General features: G+C 42.5%; 1 protein-coding gene across 5 annotated transcripts; it reads right to left on the bottom strand.

Annotated features, from left to right (window-relative positions):
* Window positions 1-75: 75 nt before the first annotated feature.
* On the bottom strand, window positions 76-19754 carry dnm3a (dynamin 3a). Of its 5 annotated transcripts, XM_034147105.1 has the most exons (21): window positions 19189-19754; window positions 17722-17795; window positions 17213-17362; window positions 16897-17100; window positions 16586-16684; window positions 15531-15691; window positions 15312-15454; window positions 15080-15215; window positions 14685-14752; window positions 14440-14578; window positions 14256-14342; window positions 14092-14162; window positions 13938-13998; window positions 12858-12884; window positions 12022-12135; window positions 7435-7544; window positions 3993-4104; window positions 3221-3382; window positions 2641-2864; window positions 1901-2047; window positions 76-461 (listed from the first exon to the last, which is right to left on the bottom strand). In XM_034147105.1, the coding sequence occupies exons 1-21, from the start codon at window positions 19347-19349 to the stop codon at window positions 428-430; spliced, it is 2484 nt and encodes an 827-aa protein (XP_034002996.1). In that variant the 5' UTR covers window positions 19350-19754; the 3' UTR covers window positions 76-427. The 5 variants fall into 5 exon arrangements, 3 of the variants coding, with proteins under 3 accessions (XP_034002996.1, XP_034002995.1, XP_034002997.1); XM_034147104.1 differs by having other exon boundaries at window positions 15080-15454; XM_034147106.1 differs by lacking the exon at window positions 12858-12884.
* Window positions 19755-20021: the final 267 nt, after the last annotated feature.

The raw sequence follows: 20021 nt of genomic DNA, 5'->3' as shown, positions 1-20021 counted from the left end.
CAGATAAAAACAATCTGTAACAAAGTGTTAGAATTGATTACTGCCACAGAAAACCTAAAATAAGAGAAACCAGGATTCATGTTAAAAAATATAACCTGTTTATTCAAAAACATTGAAAATAGTGCATGTGCGTTCTGTTTTAGTAGAATAACTCAAATTTGGTATTTCTATTTACACAAGGTTCAGGCACTCTTGGAAAGTAGGCAGACGAGCACATTCCGGCATTTATGGCCAATGGTATTATGTACAAAACAGGCCGCTCAAGACTCAGTGAATTAGCAGACGGCAGCTCCCAGAGGAGAGAAGCCCAGCAGAGCTTCAGCTGGAGGACACATCACAAAGGTCAGAGGTCTCTGAGCAGCAGCGAGCTGAGGTTTAGAGGATCACTTGTATCGATGGGTAATGGAGTTCTGAGTAGAAAATACTGTTATTTCACATTTGGGATAGCTGGAGGATGCCTCCTGGAGAGAAGATCAGATTAAATATATTAATATAATGTTCAATATAATATAACAAGATTACCAAAACACACAGTATTGCATTCTACAGTCCAAAAATATATTTTACAAGGAGCGACAAATGCAATACTGTGCCTGGTTCTTGTGAGTTGTTATGACCCACCATTGATGTGCTTGGTTCTAATTAAGGCAGACAAAATAAATGTAATATAGATAATATTGTCTGATCCCTCATAAGTGTAGTTATACTGCAGCTAACTCTGCTGTTGCCAGGAAAAAACAACCTTTCAAAATGTATAATAAAATAAATGAATAAAATAAAAATAAAGAAAGTGTACATTTCTAACAAAAGTCTTTACTGCAGCTATAAAAAAAAAGAAAGGGAAAAGGCCCTCACTTATCTGATGAGCTCTTGTCTAAAGGCTTACCATGAAACATGTAAAAACCTTTACATTAAAAAGTATATTGGTTTGGTAGTGTTTGAAAAAGAACACAGAAAAGGATTGGTGAATAACAGCTTGGAAATAATGGTTATATTACTGTTATCTGAGATAGCTATAATATACATAAGACAGCAGTTTGTTACAGAACAAAAAAGATATGATGTGAAATTTGGAGATGAGCAAATCAAAATGTTGGAGCACTTTGTTTCAGGGTTCATTGTTCCCTCACATATTTCCATATACAATTTTTTGGTATTTTTATTTGGCAATATTTATTTTTAACTTGCTGTAATACTGCACCATATTAAGATTGTTAAACAATTCATGGCCTCGTGGATTAACAGACATTACAGTGATTTTCAATAAATATAGGCAAGAAATAAAAATCATGCCCCCACATACTGTATATCTATAGGGGAGAGAGTCTGAGTAAGGAGAGAGGCATAAAGTAGGATGGAAAGAGTCAAAGGAAAGAGGGAGACCATGCGGGAAAGAACCTAAAGAACCATTGGAGAGCACAGAGGAAATGAGGCAGAGAGAAAAAGGAGAGACCGGCCAAAAGCAGGGGAGGAACCAGTGAAAGAGGAGAAGGGGAGAAATGTACGAGAAAAAGAAGCGGGGGGAAAAAAGGGAAAATAACGGTTATTGCATGAGAGAAACTGGGGAAGGGCAATAAAACAAATTCATGCTAGGAGAAAAAGGGAAAAGGGGGGATGAAGCGCAGAGAGAAAGATGAAAACTTGACAGAGTGCTCAGCCTGTTGTCTCTGGCTCCAGTAGAAAGCTGCACAGAGAAGTCTACTGAGGCTGATGGGAAAGAGAATATGAGAAACACATTTTCCAGCAGACCCCCACCCAGCTCAAATAACAATTCCCTCTGCCCCTGTAGCGCAAGGTTTCATTGTGTGTACGTGAGCATGCATATAAGCCAGTGCATGTTTAAATGGCAGACTGGAGGACATCATAAAGTAGCGAGGTTATGGCGTGGTTTCAGAGTCACCTTGGCACACTAGGTGGAGCACGGTGATGTTGCCTAGCGATCTGCTGAAGGCTGTCGGTGCTCTTGGAAGAAGCATTAGAGGGCACTCGAGGGACGGATGGGGCATGGCCTCGAACACTGCCACTGGTCTTTTTAGGGAGTGTCGGGCTAGGTGGAGAAGAGAACTTTGAGTGACAGGTAGAGAGGTAGCACAGTTTTCTGAATGTACACTGAAAAACTGAAACTTGAATTGAATGTATTAAAGGTGGGGAATGTAATTTTGGAGAAACCAGCTCGAGTGCGCTAGAATTTGAAAGTACACAACCGGAAAAAATCTGCCTCTTCCTTCAGACTTCCTTACAGAGCCCCTCCTCCAACACACACAAACGCACACATGACCAATGAGGGCATGAGATACGTTTGTGCACAGATGGAAGGCTGACAGGCAGGTAGGCCATCCAGTTATTTTAGCCGAGTCGGCTAAAATAATTGGTCGTGCTTTTTACAGTACTACGGCTTCCACAGATTAATTTTTTTTATGTATTTATTGTCAAAGCATTTAAGATATTCATTGCTATCGGGATGTTAAGAGCATTCCATGAAATATAACAAAAAGTGTTTCTGAAATAAATTACATACCCCACCTTTAAGTCAACAAATTAAACATAATTGTATAAGGTTAGTTGAAAGCAATAATATTAAGTTGAACCTAATATTTTTCAGTGTACCTTTGCATCTCTGTAGTTTATATATGTCTGTACCTGGAGGGCCGTATCCAGGAGGAGTCTACAGGTGGAGGCAGAGGGGTTGTGCAGGTAGAGGTGGAGAACTTTCCAATGACAGCGAGCGCCTCCTTCAGGGCGGCGTGCTTGCAGAGAACTTCCTCCCGGTGCTTCTGCTGCTCCGTTGACTCATCCATCAGCGCTGAGCATTCTCCCAGAGCGTAGAGCTGGGCCAGGAGCTCAGAGCTAATGAACTCCTTCACCTACGGAGAGGGATTATTAACAGCTGTGACCAGTCAAATTGTAAGAGTTTGTAAAGTGATATTTTAGTCCGATTTGGGATTTTGGCTCCAAATTCTTGAAGGCGTTGTGCAAATCATTGTCTTTTTTTTTCTTTGGTCTCCCCTTTCTTTTTTTAATTCATTGAAATATGATCAAATAGCGTTTCAAATTGGTGAAGACTTGTAAAGAAACACATATTCATATGGAAAAGTAATGAGGAAGATTGATGCCAAACAAAGTCACTTTAAGGGTTTGAGAGACAAGAAAAGTGCTGATTTTGTTGGACTGTGGTGAGCAAAAATGATTCAAAACAGTTAAAGAGTCTGGTCTGTCTTACACTGTTGATCATGAGGTGCATAATGGTCTTTGGCATGAGGTCCTTGATGGTCTTATAGATGATGCTCATGTAGGATTCCACCAGGTTACGGATGGTCTCCACCTGACGCTCCAACTGAGGGTCTGTGAAGTTCTCAGGAGCTCCATTTCCCTGCTCATCCACCTAGGTGAAGGAGGGGATGGAGTAAGGAGCATATACAATTCTAAGATTGTCCTCATGTGTTTTAAACAAGGATACATACTATAGTGTGATAGAAAAACTAAGCTAATAACGTTAATACAGATTTGTGAAGCAATTACGATTTGTCTTATGTGTATTTCCAAATCTGCTAATCTATTCTATGCTTTTTTTTATTAAGCCACTACGATAGGACCAGGGAGAGCAGAATAGGGGAAGCACAGGAGAGGGGGGTAGGGAGGAGGGGGCAGACGAAAGAAAAGGGGGAGTGGGTGAGGGATAAGGAACTGTTGATTAGAAACAGACTGGAACACACACACACACACACACATGTTGTAGTGACATCATGGACCAAGAATGCTGTGCTGAAGAGCCAACGACAGAGCGAGATGGAAGGGGTGGGGGACTTGCAGTTTTTGCTTTTGGCAGGGGAAGAGAAGGGGGAACATGGAGAGAAGGGTACGGGGTTATTGTCAGGGATTAAGGTGAGCAAAGTCAATGAGGGCATACGACACAAACGCTAAAGGTGCAGCTCCCCACAGCTGAAGGTCAGGGTGGGGTTTAATTTGGTTGAATTGGGGGTCAGAGTACTAACTGCGACTTTCTCAGGGTAAACTCCGGCCTGCAGCAGAGACGCCTTCCAGCTGTCCAACTGCTCCTGAGAGCCACACGCCAACTCCAGGCTTTTGTAGTCTTTATACACGTTCCTGCAAATCAGTGCAACATTGTCAAACATCTCCAAGCTTTGGATAATAATGCGTTTTTCACAATACAGAGTAATAAACACAGAAGTGCTGAATGAGCCTATAAGACAAGAATTACTCAAAAAGGAACTCTGAACTTTTAGTAATGACTGGTTATTACTGTGTTTTTCTTCCCGTGGCAACATAGGTTATGTAGCCAGGGTTTTGTCCCAATGTGTGGAATAATTTTAAGCTAGAGCAACAATGTTTTTAGTTATTTAAAGCTATGCAACGTCTCCTATTTCTCACCAGTTTAACTTCCAGTGGAAACAAAATAAGTATTACTTCAGGTCTTGTGGAAAGAGAGGAGAGTAGTCTCAAGTAAAGTGTTTCCTTCTAAACATTGTCAAATTCAGACTATCACGTATCTTTTGAGCTATTACTTTTGAGAGGAGGCCAATCATTTACTATTAGTTAGTGCGTAGTTTCCTGAAAAATGAAAATATATATTCATAATGGCCCATTGACAAGATTTTGAATTTACATTTGTTGTTTAAAAATAATAATTAGTTATGGACTTTCTTGTTTTAAAGGTGGGGTAGGTAAGTTTGAGAAACCGGCTCGAGATACACTTTTTGTTATATTCCATGGAATGCTCTTAACATCCTGATAGCAATGAATATCTTAAGTGCCTTGACAAAAAATCCATTAAAAAATGTCATCTGTGGAAGCCGTAGTACTGTAAAAAGCACGACCAATCATTTTAGCCGGCCCGGCTAAAATGACTGGATGGCTTACCTGCCTGTCAGCCTTCCATCTGTGTACAAACTTATCTCGTGCCCTCATTGGTCATGTGCGCGTTCGTGTGTGTTGGAGGAGGGGCTCTGTAAGGAAGTGGCAGATTTTTTCCGGCTGTGTATTTTCAAATTCTAGCGCACTCGAGCTGGTTTCTCCCAAATTACCTACCCCACCTTTAACTGTGCACAATGTTACAAATAAATTGTAAAAAAAACAATTTTGTCAATTATTTGCCAGAACCTCCATGCAACATGTATAAACAAATATGAACAGAACAGCCTGGTCCAGTTGACGGTGTGTTAACACTGGACATTTATATAAATGGAGCACTGGCTGACCTTTGCCCTCTTCCTGCATCCTGTGTAAATGACCTGACACAGGGGTATACATCCATGGGTAGCACAGGTCATTGAGTTTATATTAAAAAGGGCCCCACCAGAGTGAACCCTGTGTTGGGAACCACAGATTGAACACAGATCACTGACGGAAGAAGAATTGTTTAACAAGTTTGAACGTTTTCACCAAAATGTGATACACTCCTTTAAATGCAATATTGTATATAAAAAGAGGGAGACGCACACAAGCGCTTGCAACAAGGCAGATACACACACATCCACAGAGACACACAATAAATCAGTTTATCAGTTTCTACTGCTGTGCTTGACATGACCACAGTTAGTGCAACCCTTATCTCCATCATCTATTTTCTCTACATTTCCCAGCTCTTCTTTCCACTCCATCTTTTCTCTCTCTTCACACCATCACAGCATCTCTGTGCTTTGGCTGCGATGGAAACACAGCAACGTAAGAAACAATCAAAGGATCTGGAGCAGGCAGCGGCCCATCTGTTAAACATTTTTCTTTAATCACTCCGTTTTTTCTTTCCTCCTTTTGTTCCATTCTCACATTCAGAACACATAGCAATTAACCTCAAATATGTGAAACAGACATGGAAAGAGAAAAAGGGATAGACTGCAGCAACATAAAGGGAAACAGACAGATTTAGCCGTCAGTTGGAGAGCTTATGGCTGAGCTAGGATGGGTGAGGTTAATAAGTCAGGGTGTGGTGGCTCACAGACGGGGAGCCAGGCCAACAATGACAATACTAGAGTGCTATAACACTCAAATCAGAACACTAACATGCGTATACACCAGTGAGCACACATTAAAATTGTTCTCTGCGCTGATTTATCACTCACTTCAACTTTTTTCATCCCCTTTGCTATCCTCTCCTCAGCTTGTAGCCAGTGTGAGTTTTTTTTCACTCAGTTTCCTGAGGTTTTGGATTACTGTTAGACAGGGACAAAACCACTGCAATGTCTGACACACACACACACACACACACACACACACACACACACACACACACACACACACACACACACACACACACACACACACACACACACACACACACACACACACACACACACACACACACACACACACACACACACCACACACACACACACACACACACACCACACACACACACACTACACACACTACACACACACACACACACACACACACACACCACACACACCAACACATCACGATGTCACACACACACACACACACACCACAGCACACACACACACACGACCACACACACACCAATATACTATAACAGAGAAAGAGCTCAGTAAATTGTTTTTGGGGGGCGGCCATAGTACAGAATTTGACACATTCCTGTGCCTATTTCTCTGATACTCTCTCTCCCTCTTTGCTTTCTGCTCTCACCCTTCCATTCTTCTTTCTCCCTCCTTTTTGTGTGAGTCGAGCAATTCTTTCCAAACAAGAGCAGCCTCAACTCTGATCCAAGCTCTCTGGCTTTGATTAGCTGCTTAATGAGCCTGCCGTCGGTATGCTGTGGTCTATATCTCCACACAGACGCACACACACACACACACCCACACACACCACACACACACCCACAACACACACACACACACAACACACACACACACACACACACACACACACACACACACACACACACACACACACACACACACACACACACACACACACACACACACACACACACACACACACACACACACACACACACACACACACACACACACACACACACACAATGCAGCATAGCACAGAATTATAAACAAAAGCCCACATGCTCTGGTACAATCAGTCAGGCATTGGGTCAGATCCAGCTGCTAAACACTCTCTGTCTCTTTCTCTCTTTCCTTCTCTTTGTCTCACAGTCTTTCCCAATCTGTTTCACACATAAACCAAGCAAACACAGCCCTACCCTCAACAGCCTGGCATATACTTGGAGGCAAAAAAACGACACCCGCTGCAGTACACACTGGATATCCTTTCAATTCCAGTGGTGGCAAAGTTGAATGGAAGAGGTCAAAGGAAGGGCAAAACACCACTCTGACATCTCCTCCCTTTTCCTCCTCTGTCATGTCCACCCTTGTGAAACATCCCTTAAACTTCAGCAAGCAGGTGACGAGAGCAGAACTCCCTTTTTTCTGATTCATGCGCATACTGTACGCACAGAGGCCTCCAGCCACACACAAAACAAACCTTAACTCTGTGTTGAAGAGAGCGAAGACACACTTGCTGGACATGAAGGTCTTCTCCACATCTCTGAACCTTAGGTTGTCCAGGTGGAGCATGTACTTCTTCTCTTTCTCCTGGAAAACACAGAATGCAGAGAGATAAAGCTTGACAAATGCTGATGACTCAAATATGAAATCACAGAGGTAACACAGATGTTGATAGCCAACACAACAGACAATTAAGCAAGTTGAGTTTAGCTAAAATAGCTTTTTGTCTCATAGTAAATATTCTTTTTTCTGCTCCTTTTTAAGGAAGACTGTGGCAGAGAGACTGTACAAGTGTCAGAAGGTGAAGGTGAACGAGCACCTGAGTTCATATCATGATGATGTGTCTGCAAGTCAGACGGATTCACAGTCACAGCCCACTTACTAGCGAAATAGAGACAGTGGGAGACAAAGAAAAAAAGGGGACACCATAAGTCTGCACTCTGTCATCACCATGGGGACTTGTGAGCGACAGGGAACAGTTGGAGGAGACTAGCGGCCAGTGTGAGGAGAACCAGACAGTACGGAGGCAGGGTACAGAGAAGTGAAACAGGGAGGGAGGGAATGAGAGAAGGAGTACGAAAAAAAAGGAGGGAGAGAGGCCGGGCCCACATGTGAAAGTCATTACTCAGACTCAAGCTCTAACACAACATTTTTCCTAAAGTGAAGCCCTTCCCCCTCATCTCTCTTCCTCGGCCTGCTCCCTCCTGCTAACGTTTGAGAAGGAGGCTTGCAGAAAGGTTGGTTAGAGGAACGGCCATGGGTGAGGTAAAGAGAGGGAGAAGTATGAGATAGAGAGGCAACTTCTATATAATAGACAACTAGAGCATGCATGCAAAAGATGGAGTCCTAAAAATCTTGGACGTTGTGCATGTGGATGCATTTGTGTCTTTGCACACATGTGGTATGAGATGCAAGAGTGCATTTGCACATTTCCGTCTTCCCTCTTTCAATCCTCCCCTGAACCCTACGACTCTCTTCCTCCGGCCCTCTTTCCTTTTTTCCAGAGGGGCCCACTTCCTGTTACAGAGGCTAAAAGAAATGACAGGACGGGATTGGCGCTCATTCAGCAACATCTGGGATCGCTTTGGACAAAGGGGGAGGAGACTGGAGAACGTATAGGGTCCTATGATGGGGTAGGAATAGAAAGTAGAGATGATGAAGAGAGGAAGACGAGGGATAGAGGTGGACAGATGGATTTGAATTTTCGCTAGAATAGAACAGGAAGGGTTGAGGGACATACAGAGCAGAGGGAAGTGAACAGGAGAAGTTGGGAGAAACTGCAGACCTCTCCAAAGTTGATTCCCCATGGGTCCCATCAACCCATATATGGCTGCTAAGTTCCTCCCTAACTCTCTCTAGTTCTCTCCCTCCCTGCATTTCCTTATGACTTCCTCGAGTGAACAGGCAGATCCCGAGCTGAATGAGTGAATGTGCCACGTCAAGACTGGATACTACACCGGGACACAGCCCTGCGGACGCCCGACTCAAGACACATCTCCAGAGGAGGGACAACCATCGGAGTGGATGTCTGATGTCTGTGAGACCCCTCGCCTTGTGACCCAGCACCGAGGATAAGATAGTAGTATAACAGAGCAAATCTTTCCGAATCTTCTCCGCCACTGGCAGGACTGCTAGCAAACAGCCAGAGCGGGAAAAGCCGAAGCCGCAGAGAAAGTGAGAAAGGGTCCTGCTCCGTCATCCCAGTGTTCAGACTACCTGTTCAGGATCTTACTGGTGTACAGTAGTCTGCACATTGGTTAGACTGTGCAAGGAAAAGCAAGATTCGGGAGACATTGAAAACATGCATGTACGCTATTCTGATGCAAATGAAGGGTCTATTAATATGATTTTTCTTTCCTGAACTGATGCAAATGCCTTTAAATGTGCATTCACTATCACACTCTTTCAATGCAGTCACTAACTCTATTTCAAGCATAATGCATCCATTTTCTAGCATTGATCATCTTTAATTAGGTGCTATCTACATACAATGCATCACATTTTAGTAGTGACTGTTGTTTTACCAGTAATTAGGGCAGAAAAGCTCATTAAATTAAACTAGCCAATTCATTTAGCTTATTTTTCAAAATCTCAAAATGGACTTGTTCCTCTCATTGGGTATTTGGAGCTCCTGCATGTGCATCTGCGTGGCAACATGATAACTCTAGCGTTCAAAGACATTGTGGCACTGTGTTGTTTATGCATGTGTGTGTCATATTCCCAGCTGTGTCAGGGTGGTTGTGAAGTATCATACATCAGAGCCGCTTTGTCTCCTTTTAGTCCAGACTAATGGATTTGAGATATTGAGCAGGCCTCACATACACACACACACCTACACACAGAGTGGGGAGCATGTAGATTAAGTGTATATGCATGAGCCGTCTGTTTTTCTTCAGACTGCCTGGTGGTGCCCTGGCAGTGGAGGGGTTGAAGGAATGTATGTCTGTTCAGTGTGCTGTGGAGATTAAACTCTGAAGTACTATACTGCACTCTCAGTATGAGGTCAGTGTGAGGGTACAACTGTTCAGGAGATGAACTGTACGGCCTTCAGACATTAAAAGATTGGAGTGTGTAGAAGAAATCAACAGGGATGGAGAGTGGAGGTTGAAAGGGATAAAGTAAAAGGGGGGGGGGGGCGGGTTGTGTTTGAGAGAGAGACTGTGGAGGAGTTTAGAGGAGAGGGGGGAGGTCTGCAGTGTAGAAACAGCCATGTGGGATTTCTCTGGGCAGATCTTGGAAGCTGGTGTTTGGACAAAGCTTCAGATTTTCCAGCCAGGAATGTGCACAGTCCCAGGGAGACTGCCAACCACAGAGAGGGGGAGAAGGAGAAAGAGGGGGAGACAGAGAGAGGCAGACAGACAGACAGAGAGAGAGAGAGAGAGCGGAGGAGGAAAAGGCAACAGAGGTAAAGAAAAATAAAATAGTTAAGCAAAAAAAGAAATGCCTGTGGAAGGTAGTGTGGGCAGGGAGAGTGAGAGCGGGAACTGTGAGAGAGAAGAAGCAGACGTTTGGCCTGTGTGTGTGTGTGTGTGTGTGTGTGTGTGTGTGTGTGTGTGTGTGTGTGTGTGTGTGTGTGTGTGTGTGTGTGTGTGTGTGTGTGTGTGTGTGTGTGCACATGCATGTGGAAGGGCAGTAGATTTGATCTTCTATAATAATATGGGTGACTAATTTTGCACTCAGGCCTTCTAAACACAGCAGATAAACCAACCAGTGTAATAAGGAGGTGCAAGGATTAAACACTGACAAGACCAAGACCAACTGAACCACAAAATAATTAAAAGTTGTAGCCTTTTATATTAGCTTCTATCATATAGTGGAGCATGCGTGTCTCATTGTGAGCTGCTGACAGCCAAAGTTTGTTGCTCTGATGTGGTCAACAGATATCTGCGTGCCTGTCTTTGTATTATGTGTTGCAGATGTGCTAAGTCTTTGTGTGTGTGAGTTGATTTGATCCTAAGGAGTTGACAGTGAGAGGAAAACCTATAACAGTGTGTGTGTACAATATGCATGCCTGGGGCTGTGTCTGGGAACACTGTGTTCAAGAGGGCCAGTGTTTATCTGAAAAGTGACTGTGTGTCTGTCTGACTCAGTGTATATTTTTGTCCACTTTTGCATCCCAGTTTGTTTACATCAGACTCTGCATGTGTACTATATACTGTATATACAAGTCTGTCCACTGTGTGTGTTTGCGTGTGCATGTGTGTGTAAGTGTGTGTCTCAGTTTGGCTTGGGGCAGCTCCAGCTGTGTCAGAGTGAGCCGCTCCAAATGCCTTAACTCCCAGAAGAGGAAGAAGAGGGGGAGTGAGGGGAAGAGTGAGCGGAGAGCGGGACGAATAGGGAGGGAAGGGGGGGGGGGGGGGGGTGTCAGAGGAATGAATGGGGGAAACGGAGGGGCTCACTAGCAGGTCCAGGTGGCAGGAGAAAAAGCAAAGCAAACAGTTAGCTGGACAGCAAACTGGGTTACAGATGCTCTTTTAGTTTGCTTTTTTTATGTCGCAAATAATTTATAAAGAGAGGGTTTGTCTGTTTAGATGTAACCACGACAGAGTCAACTGTCAACCGAAACACAACTCAATTTAATCCACAACAAACAACAACCACGTCTACAGCATTTGCATCCAGATGTGGTTCTTGTTTATATCCATTTACAAATGCTGTTCCCCTCTTTTGATCACACATCCTGCCCTCTGCCCTTCCTTCTTCCCATGACATCAACAGTGACAGGATGAGTCTGTTGTGATGTGTCTGCCTGTCTACACTTGCTGTGCAGACCTTCTGCTCCTGTACAGCAGGCACAGACAGGCAGACAGATGGCAGCCCACCTGACATGACAACAGAGGGCCATAACATCTTCAATTAACGTCAAACAAAACGGCAGAGGGTTGACCAAAACTGTGACAACAGAATCAACAGATGAGAGATTCCCCTTGTGTTTAATTATCTCTCATCCTCCAAATTGATATTCTGTTTCAAGCTGAGATATGTGTTAATAAACATGTGTTAATTAAATAGTGTACTGTTGTGTTGTCTTGGTGTGATCTTTTTTCAAGTGTGAGTGCCTCACCTCATCATCCTTGAACCAGGACAGGCTCTCTGCACTGAGGATGAACCAGTATTCTTTGGCTCCACCTTTCATGATGCCGAGGTTGCTGATGGTCAGCCAGCCCTTGCGTATGACCTGCACAACAGCCAAGGATAAGGAGACCAGATGGCAGAACTGATAGGAACACCACAATAGCATTCAAAGGACAGTTTTATGGAAAAAAAGATAGCAATTAACAACTAGTATGATGGTGCAAAGCAGGTCACAGTAAATAGTTGACACTGAAGAAAGTAAATATTTGCCACTGAAGGACAGATATATGACTGATAATGCAGCCATGACCTATTACCATTCCACTGACCACCAGTCAAAGAGAAACTGGATGCACACAAAGAAATGCAAAGTAAGCATAGAAACACAAGTAACCAAACACATTTGGAGAAACAGGATGCGAGGGACTGGAAGAAAGATATGTGATGAATAAGAGAACAGGAAGTATGAGATAACATAAAGATACCAAGAAATGAAACAGACATCCTGCAGATTATGAGGATATTAACATCTGCACATATTTATGGCGCAGAGGAACTGCAAACAGTGAAGATGATTAGGTTTTGACAGAGAAGAAACACTGCTAACTGTAACTGTAAGAGGAAAATAGTTTGAAAGGTTAGCAGTGCATCAGTTGCAGGGGATGAAATACGTAATAAAGAAAGCTGCAATAAGCCATGTGCCAGTGTGCATGTTTGCTATAAGTCGCATGCCAACCCAGAACCCTTTAAGATTGAATCCCGCACACAAATATTTCCAGTAGAGGCAGCAGTGAGTGAGGAGGCTTAAAGAGATTGGACTCCTACTATTAGTCTTGAAGGAGCGGCCACACCCTGGAGACACAAGGAGATGAGGGAGCAAAATCAAGAGTTAATTTGTTTACTATAATAAGGGGCGATTGCGTTTTTTCGAGGATGACACTGATACTGATCTTGCTACTATGAAAGCAACATGAGAAGTTATGTAAATAACTGACAAGATTTCTTATGCTGCGGTTAACATTTACTGCTGTTCACAAATCTTATAATCTCAAATTAAGGATCCAGACCAAAGCACAATAATAGTGGGATAGTGTTTTTAATTATTCCTGCTTTAAAATGTGTCACACGAGTATTCTGTTACAAATTAATCATAACAGATTGAAACCAAAATCCTGCTTCGTTTTCGCTTTCCTGCATTCCTATGAGAAGCCAAGATCAACTCTGGTTGCGTGATTGGACCCTTAATCCCCTCTTGTAAAAATCACAAAATATCTAATTAATCTGCTGCTTGGAATTCTAATGTGTGCCGACTAATGGATAACACATGGGAGGGTGACATTACTGAAAATAAAGCAAAATGTAAGATGGATGATACAAATTCAGTTCATAACCATGCACATTCCAATGTTGCACTGCAGTGAACCGTTGCTAGTAGATGTGCAATATGAGTGTTTAAACCTGAAAGTATTATCATTTAATTGGAGTAAACTGTCATGCACAGATTGTGTTTATTTATTTGACTAAGATTCTGGATAACACTGAGTAAAACAAGACTAAAAGCGTATAGACAGACTTTTCCTAACCTTCTGGTGACACTACTGTAGATCAGAAATTCTGAATCATCCTCCTGGGATCATGTGTGTTTTTACTCAATTCAAAGTCGATGTATTTAACAGTGGAGGAGATCTTTCACTCTGACAAAAGTTATGGACTATTGGCCTGGCTTACTTAGTCTATCTGTTGCCATCACCATATAACTGCCAGTTGGGTAAGAATGGTTTAAAATACTGTACAAATATATATGTTTGGCTAATCATAGATAGATAGATAGATAGATAGATAGATAGATAGATAGATAGATAGATAGATATGGATGAATTAATTCAGTACTACTGAAAGACTTACATGGTTTGCTGCCATCCCTGCATTAGTCTTCTTGTTGGCTTGGTTGTTCGTCTGCTGGGCTCTAAAGGAGAGGATGAGGTCATATTATTCACTCTTTTAACATGCTATAATATATAGTATATTTTTTTATTTCAAAACTGAAGAGGATGCTTACATGGTAAAGCCAATGAAATCTTCATGTTTGGTATTTATATAGGCAAGTTGTATTTCAATTAACATCAATACCTGAACAGAATAGATATACATTAATTAGAAAAACATGATGTATCCAATAAAGTTATTTGAAAATAAGTTGCAATTCCAATATGTGTGAACAACCTGCTCTTTGCATTTACTCTCTTGCTCTTGTATTTCAGTGGTAACAAGTCTCTCCGTTTCTTCTTGCAGTTTGGGAAAAGAACTGAGCTACAGAGGGAAATCAGACCAGAAGTTAAAGCAAGTTCTGACACATTCAAACACACACTACATCACACAGTTACACAACACACATACACATGTGTACCTTGTTGATGCACTGGTACAGAGTGGTGATTAGTTCTTGACTGACCATGTCAACAAATTTAATGCAGGGCCCCTTTAAACATAATAACTGTTTCTTCACTATTGCTTCAAAGGCCATGTCAGGAGTGAACAGACCTGTCCTATAGGCAGAGAGAGGAAGATGGAGGAAAGGAAGAACAAATAAATAAGGTAGATACAAAAATAATTACTTATAAATTAGCATTTGTTCAGTACTCTATATCACACCTGACACCGTGGATATTTCTGATGGCATAGTTGATCTCTTGCCGCAGCTTCTTCTCATCTGACTCAATCTGAAGACGACACAGAGTACACTGTCAGCCAAAGCTGAACACAGTTAAGCTCAAAAGTTATTGATGCACGTACAGATTTCATGGACCTACTGTAAGATGAGCACTTATATATTTGGTGGATTCTAATTTGATTTAACTTTACTGGAGACTTACGCTAACCATTATTGTAACTTGCCTAATACTTACCCTTCTCGAACCTTAAAACAAGTCCTTATTCTAAAATGTAATGACTTACATTATATGGACATGCATTTTGTCCCCAAAAGAAAAGCACAATGTCACTACAGATGTATGTCCCTACAACATAAGTTTTACACGCCCACACACCTGGACCAGTTCATAGGGAAAGCGCTCATGGAAGATTCGGTTGATCTTAGCTCCTCCTGACAGATTGACAGTGTCCACTGTGTCACCTGAGCCCTCGATGAGCTTCTCAAAGTCAACAGCCAAGCGCTGAGCTAACCTGGAAGACAGAAACACATAAACCAGGAGAAACACTGACATAAATAGTTTAAAAGACAACAAACACACACACTTCAAAAACGTTTGACTGACTGACTGTAGCAGTGTCTTGGTCCTCCGAGCAGGGTCATCAGGACTAAACTGTTTGAACTCTTCAGCCTTTTTGTTCAGGCTCAGAAGCTGGCTCTGCAGGTGACTGCGGAAGGCTGGCAGACTTTCCCTGATGTGGTTTGTCAGTTGCTGCAAATAGACATTATCAGTAACAATACATACACACATAATATATCATTTCTCTATGTGTGTGTGCATTTTGAACCTGGTTAAGTGTTTTTTGTAAATATGGGGTGCCCATGCTTTCAGCCATGTGTTTGTAGGACGGATGGGACAAGAAGAAATTCTTCTCTGCAAGCAGGGCTGCCTTTATATCCTTTTTCCCAACAACGTCCTTCTGACTGCGGTTCACCACCCCTATGTAACCTTGGGAGGAAGAGATGAGAAGGGAAATGAAGAGCATGTGATCATTGTAAGTGAGACAATGAGCAACAAGAGGAAGGAACAATCAAGGTCTCTGTTGTTAGACAGATTCAACTTTCATTTAACATGTCCTTGAAAATTCTTCCCATACTGCCATTTGTTCCAGTGGGACTATCACATAAGCAGGATATTAATATGTGTGTTAAACAGCACAGCATGTGTTATAGAGCAGGCCAAACATCCCTGTTTAGTGCAGTAATAGAACCAGGCTCCATATCTAATGCTTTAGCTCTCTGCTGCTACTAGGGCAGTTATTTCAATGGGCCTCCATGGCTAATGCATTAGCACTGGAGGAGAAGCATGAAGGAGCTAGCACCTGGTGAGGCTTTACTCAGTCTGCATTACACTCTCACAGGAGCTCTCTCTCTCTCTCTCCCTCTCTCTCCCCCTCTCTCTCTCTCTCTCCACATTTTTACAAGCCATTAATATGATCTCTGTCTATCTGTCTTTACACACAAGAACCAAATGTGCATGCACATACTCAATGGCATACTGAGAACACACACAACACACCACACAAACACACACAAACACACACACACACACACACCACACACACACACACACACACAACACACACACACAACACAACACACACACACACACACGACACCACACACACACACACACACACACACACACACACACACACACACCACACACACACACACACACACACACACACACACACACACACTCACACACACACACACAACACACACACACACACACACACACACACACACACACACACACACACACACACACACACACACACACACACACACACACACACACACACACACACACACACACACAACACACACACACACCTACCTCTGCGTAGGGGAAGCAACCTGTTCTCTAGAATGTTCCGGGCATCTGTTCCTTTATCCATCAGGTCTAGCTTAGTGATTACACCAATCGTGCGCTGGCCTAAAAAGAAGATGAAGAATATAAGGACATTTCATGGGCTCCAAATGTAAAATCATATCAAGTATAAAAGATTAATGACAACCACTTAACCTTTTAGACATAAACATTACCATTGTAATAATCTGATCATTAATTCCTGTGAAGACATTAGCGGGACGAGCCTTATTCTCAGGCCATAATGAAACCCCCCATACTCTACAAGCCTGACTTACCCTGTGGGTCAACATCTTTGGCCAGTTTGAGTGCATCAGAGTTGGCCAGGTCAGTGTTGGCAGGCGTGACAGCCAGGATGAGACAGTTGTCCTTACAGATGTACTGCATGATCATGTCTCGTATCTGGTACTCTATGTCTGCCGGCTGGTCGCCTACAGGCACCTTGGTGATGCCAGGCAGGTCTACAAGAGTCAGGTTCAGCACTGCAGACACACACATGCACAAAGGTACAAATAAACACAAGTCATTCATATCTCAGATAAATAAACTGAATTGGATATTTCTAGTTGAACACACAAGTACACATTGTGTTACCGTTTGGTGAATAAATCCGTAGGTTGATGGGGACAGGAGAGATGCCTTTATTTGATCCTGTGATTCTTTGTGTCTCTGCCTCAATCTCTCTGCAAATCTCATCAAAGTCTGTGAACTTCTTTCCTTTACAATGTAAAAATTCACCGTGCTCTGGAAAAATAAAGAATGAGCAGGGGGAACATGATCAGTTAAACAATGGTAGAATCATAGAGTAATCAAGCCTGTCCAGTCCAAAAAAAAAAGTTTTTGAGCCAGACGACAAAAGCCTAGTACAATACAGCAGGATACTTAAATGCTATTTCATAAAGTCCATGTCCTAAAAGCCATATGAGATTGCAAGAGGGCCAAATGATACAGGATAGGATCATATGAAACCATATTAGATCACAAGATGACAATTCAAGCACTGTCCCAGCAGTCGGGCTGAGCCATTGTAAAATGTCATACTGCCATCTGGTGGCAGGCAGCTTCAGAATGGCAGTGATGACTGTGATGTGTGTCTTACCTACCAGTGTCAGCGGTAAGCAGCTGGAGGATTAAAGGTCTGCGTGTGACCATTCCTGAACCCCGTGGAAGGAAGTCTCTGTGAGAATAGAAAGAGATTGGAGCAAATTGGATACACACAGACACACACTGGCACATTAAATGTCAAAGCAAACTTGCATCAAGATTAGTCTGAACACTAGCTTGACATATATTATCCACAATTACCTTAAATATTGTGCATGCACAGGTGAGACTATTACCCTAAAAGTATGTGTAAGCTGCTAATAGGCAGAATAAAGCATTGTGGGCACCAACAGTAAGCAGTAAAGTATTTGTGTTTACGTTGTCATACTATCTAAAACATCAGCAACATGAACAGGAAGGCTAAGAACATATTTGTCATATGATCTGCCCCATCAGATATATAAAGAATGAAAGCTAAATAAAGTGTTGCTTTTAAAGAAACAGAATGCACAGGAATACACTCCTCAGGCATATCCTCCTCTTTCCTATTAACATCAGGTTCAGGAAGTTTGTTTTACTGCATCCTGTCACACATAAAACAGCTGGCAGAGTCCCAGACAAAATGGGTGTCATACTCATAACATAATCATAGCTAAGGAAAATAACAAAAATGTGTGTTTAAATATCAATACACACTCTGAATAGCAAGCAATAATAGCCTTCTACATCTGGCAATGGCACATATTCTTCTTCTGTAGACAATATATACATCTCCTTTAGAAGACAGAGCTTGACTGTCTTGAAAGCCGGAAACTCAGTTACTCACCAGCATTCTTTTCCAACAGGATGGAAATACTTAGTCTCCTCCTTTCAAATCAAATTGTCTCACTAGGATTTAAACTTTACAAAACAACACTGGTATTCATGTGTAGTCTTTATTTGTTAAGGTTTGAGGTTTGTTTAAGGTCAGAATAAGATGAAAATACAACAAAGCTCAGTTATTTAGCTCATTATTGGTTGACTAAAATACTTTTTGGTTCATTAAAATATTTCTGATTACTTTTCCAGGAGTCATGTTAAAACCATCCTCGACACCTACACAGCCCACGAGTGAGATAAGGCGCTGCACTGGTTACTGTCATACAGGCATACTGGCATCAACTACTTCACACAGGCAATTCACACCATATCACTACTGCTGGGTGGGGAATGTGACATATATGAACACAGTGATTTCAGCAGTGCATTGTGAATGGTGGCAGTAATTGCCTGAAGTCCTGGTTTCAGTTCAGTGTGACACAAAATCATTGTGTATAAAGCGAGTCCCAGCTTCTAAAAAACAGTTGCCATGGATTTTTATATGAAGATTGCAGTATATTTCCAATTCAGATTTTGATGAGGTTTTAACCTGAACTATCAAGATAGAAATCACATGTTCACATATAATATAAATTATTAAAAAGCGTTGTTTATGTTGAGGATTCCCCTTGCTGCACAGGTCATTCCGAGTTCATTGTGTGTCTTACCTGCCCACAAAGTTCTCCAGGACGGAGCTCTTGCCCGCGCTCTGGCCACCCACCACAGCGATCTGCGGCAGGTGGAGGCTGCAGCTCTGCCCCGCGGAGCCCAGCGCGTGCTGGAGGCGGTTGACTAGCGGGATCAGATCCTCCATCCCGCGGTTGCCCATCGCAACCGAGCAGCCCAGCGGCTCCTTTAAATCCTGTTTCACCCCTTTTCTATGCTACCCCCGTCGTTGAAGTGGCTACCATAGTTATTTTTAATACGGATAACTACAACGACTAAAAATAAAACTCTACTTAAAGGACGGTGCCAACTTTTGAAAGCTCCGTAACTTTAGCTGTTGATAGTACGTTACCGTGGGTGCGTCTGGTAACGAAAGTAGTGTCCAAGTTTGTGCCCAATCCTCCGGAAACAGTTCGCTATAGACATTTTTGTTGGGTTAAAACTCCAAAAGTTAGCGGTGAGTTGTTTCCCTTAAACCGAGGATACATTTAAGTGGCTAGCCGCAGGTCGCTAAACCGAGTTTGGTCCATGGACATGAGGAAAACATTTCTACTGACAGCTAAGGGAATCAAATGATGTGCGCATGCGCGGTGAAAAGAAAATTCAACACGGCAATCCCCTCCTTCAGAAGAGGGAGCTTCATTGCCAATTGAGAGTAGTGACCTATATCAGACGCTTAGTAAGAATTCACTCCTCTAGCATACAGCTATTTTAAATCCCATGCATCCAGGGTGTGGGTGATCACTGCAACTGGAACCAGAGAGTAAAATTAATCTACTGTAAATAACACTGCTGCATTCTTTGGCAATGAGGGAGTGAGCACTGTGGTACACTG

This window comes from Trematomus bernacchii, unplaced genomic scaffold (genome assembly GCF_902827165.1).
Source record: "Trematomus bernacchii unplaced genomic scaffold, fTreBer1.1, whole genome shotgun sequence".
NCBI classification, from domain to species: domain Eukaryota; kingdom Metazoa; phylum Chordata; class Actinopteri; order Perciformes; family Nototheniidae; genus Trematomus; species Trematomus bernacchii.
This window is presented reverse-complemented; position numbering and strand designations above follow the sequence as displayed.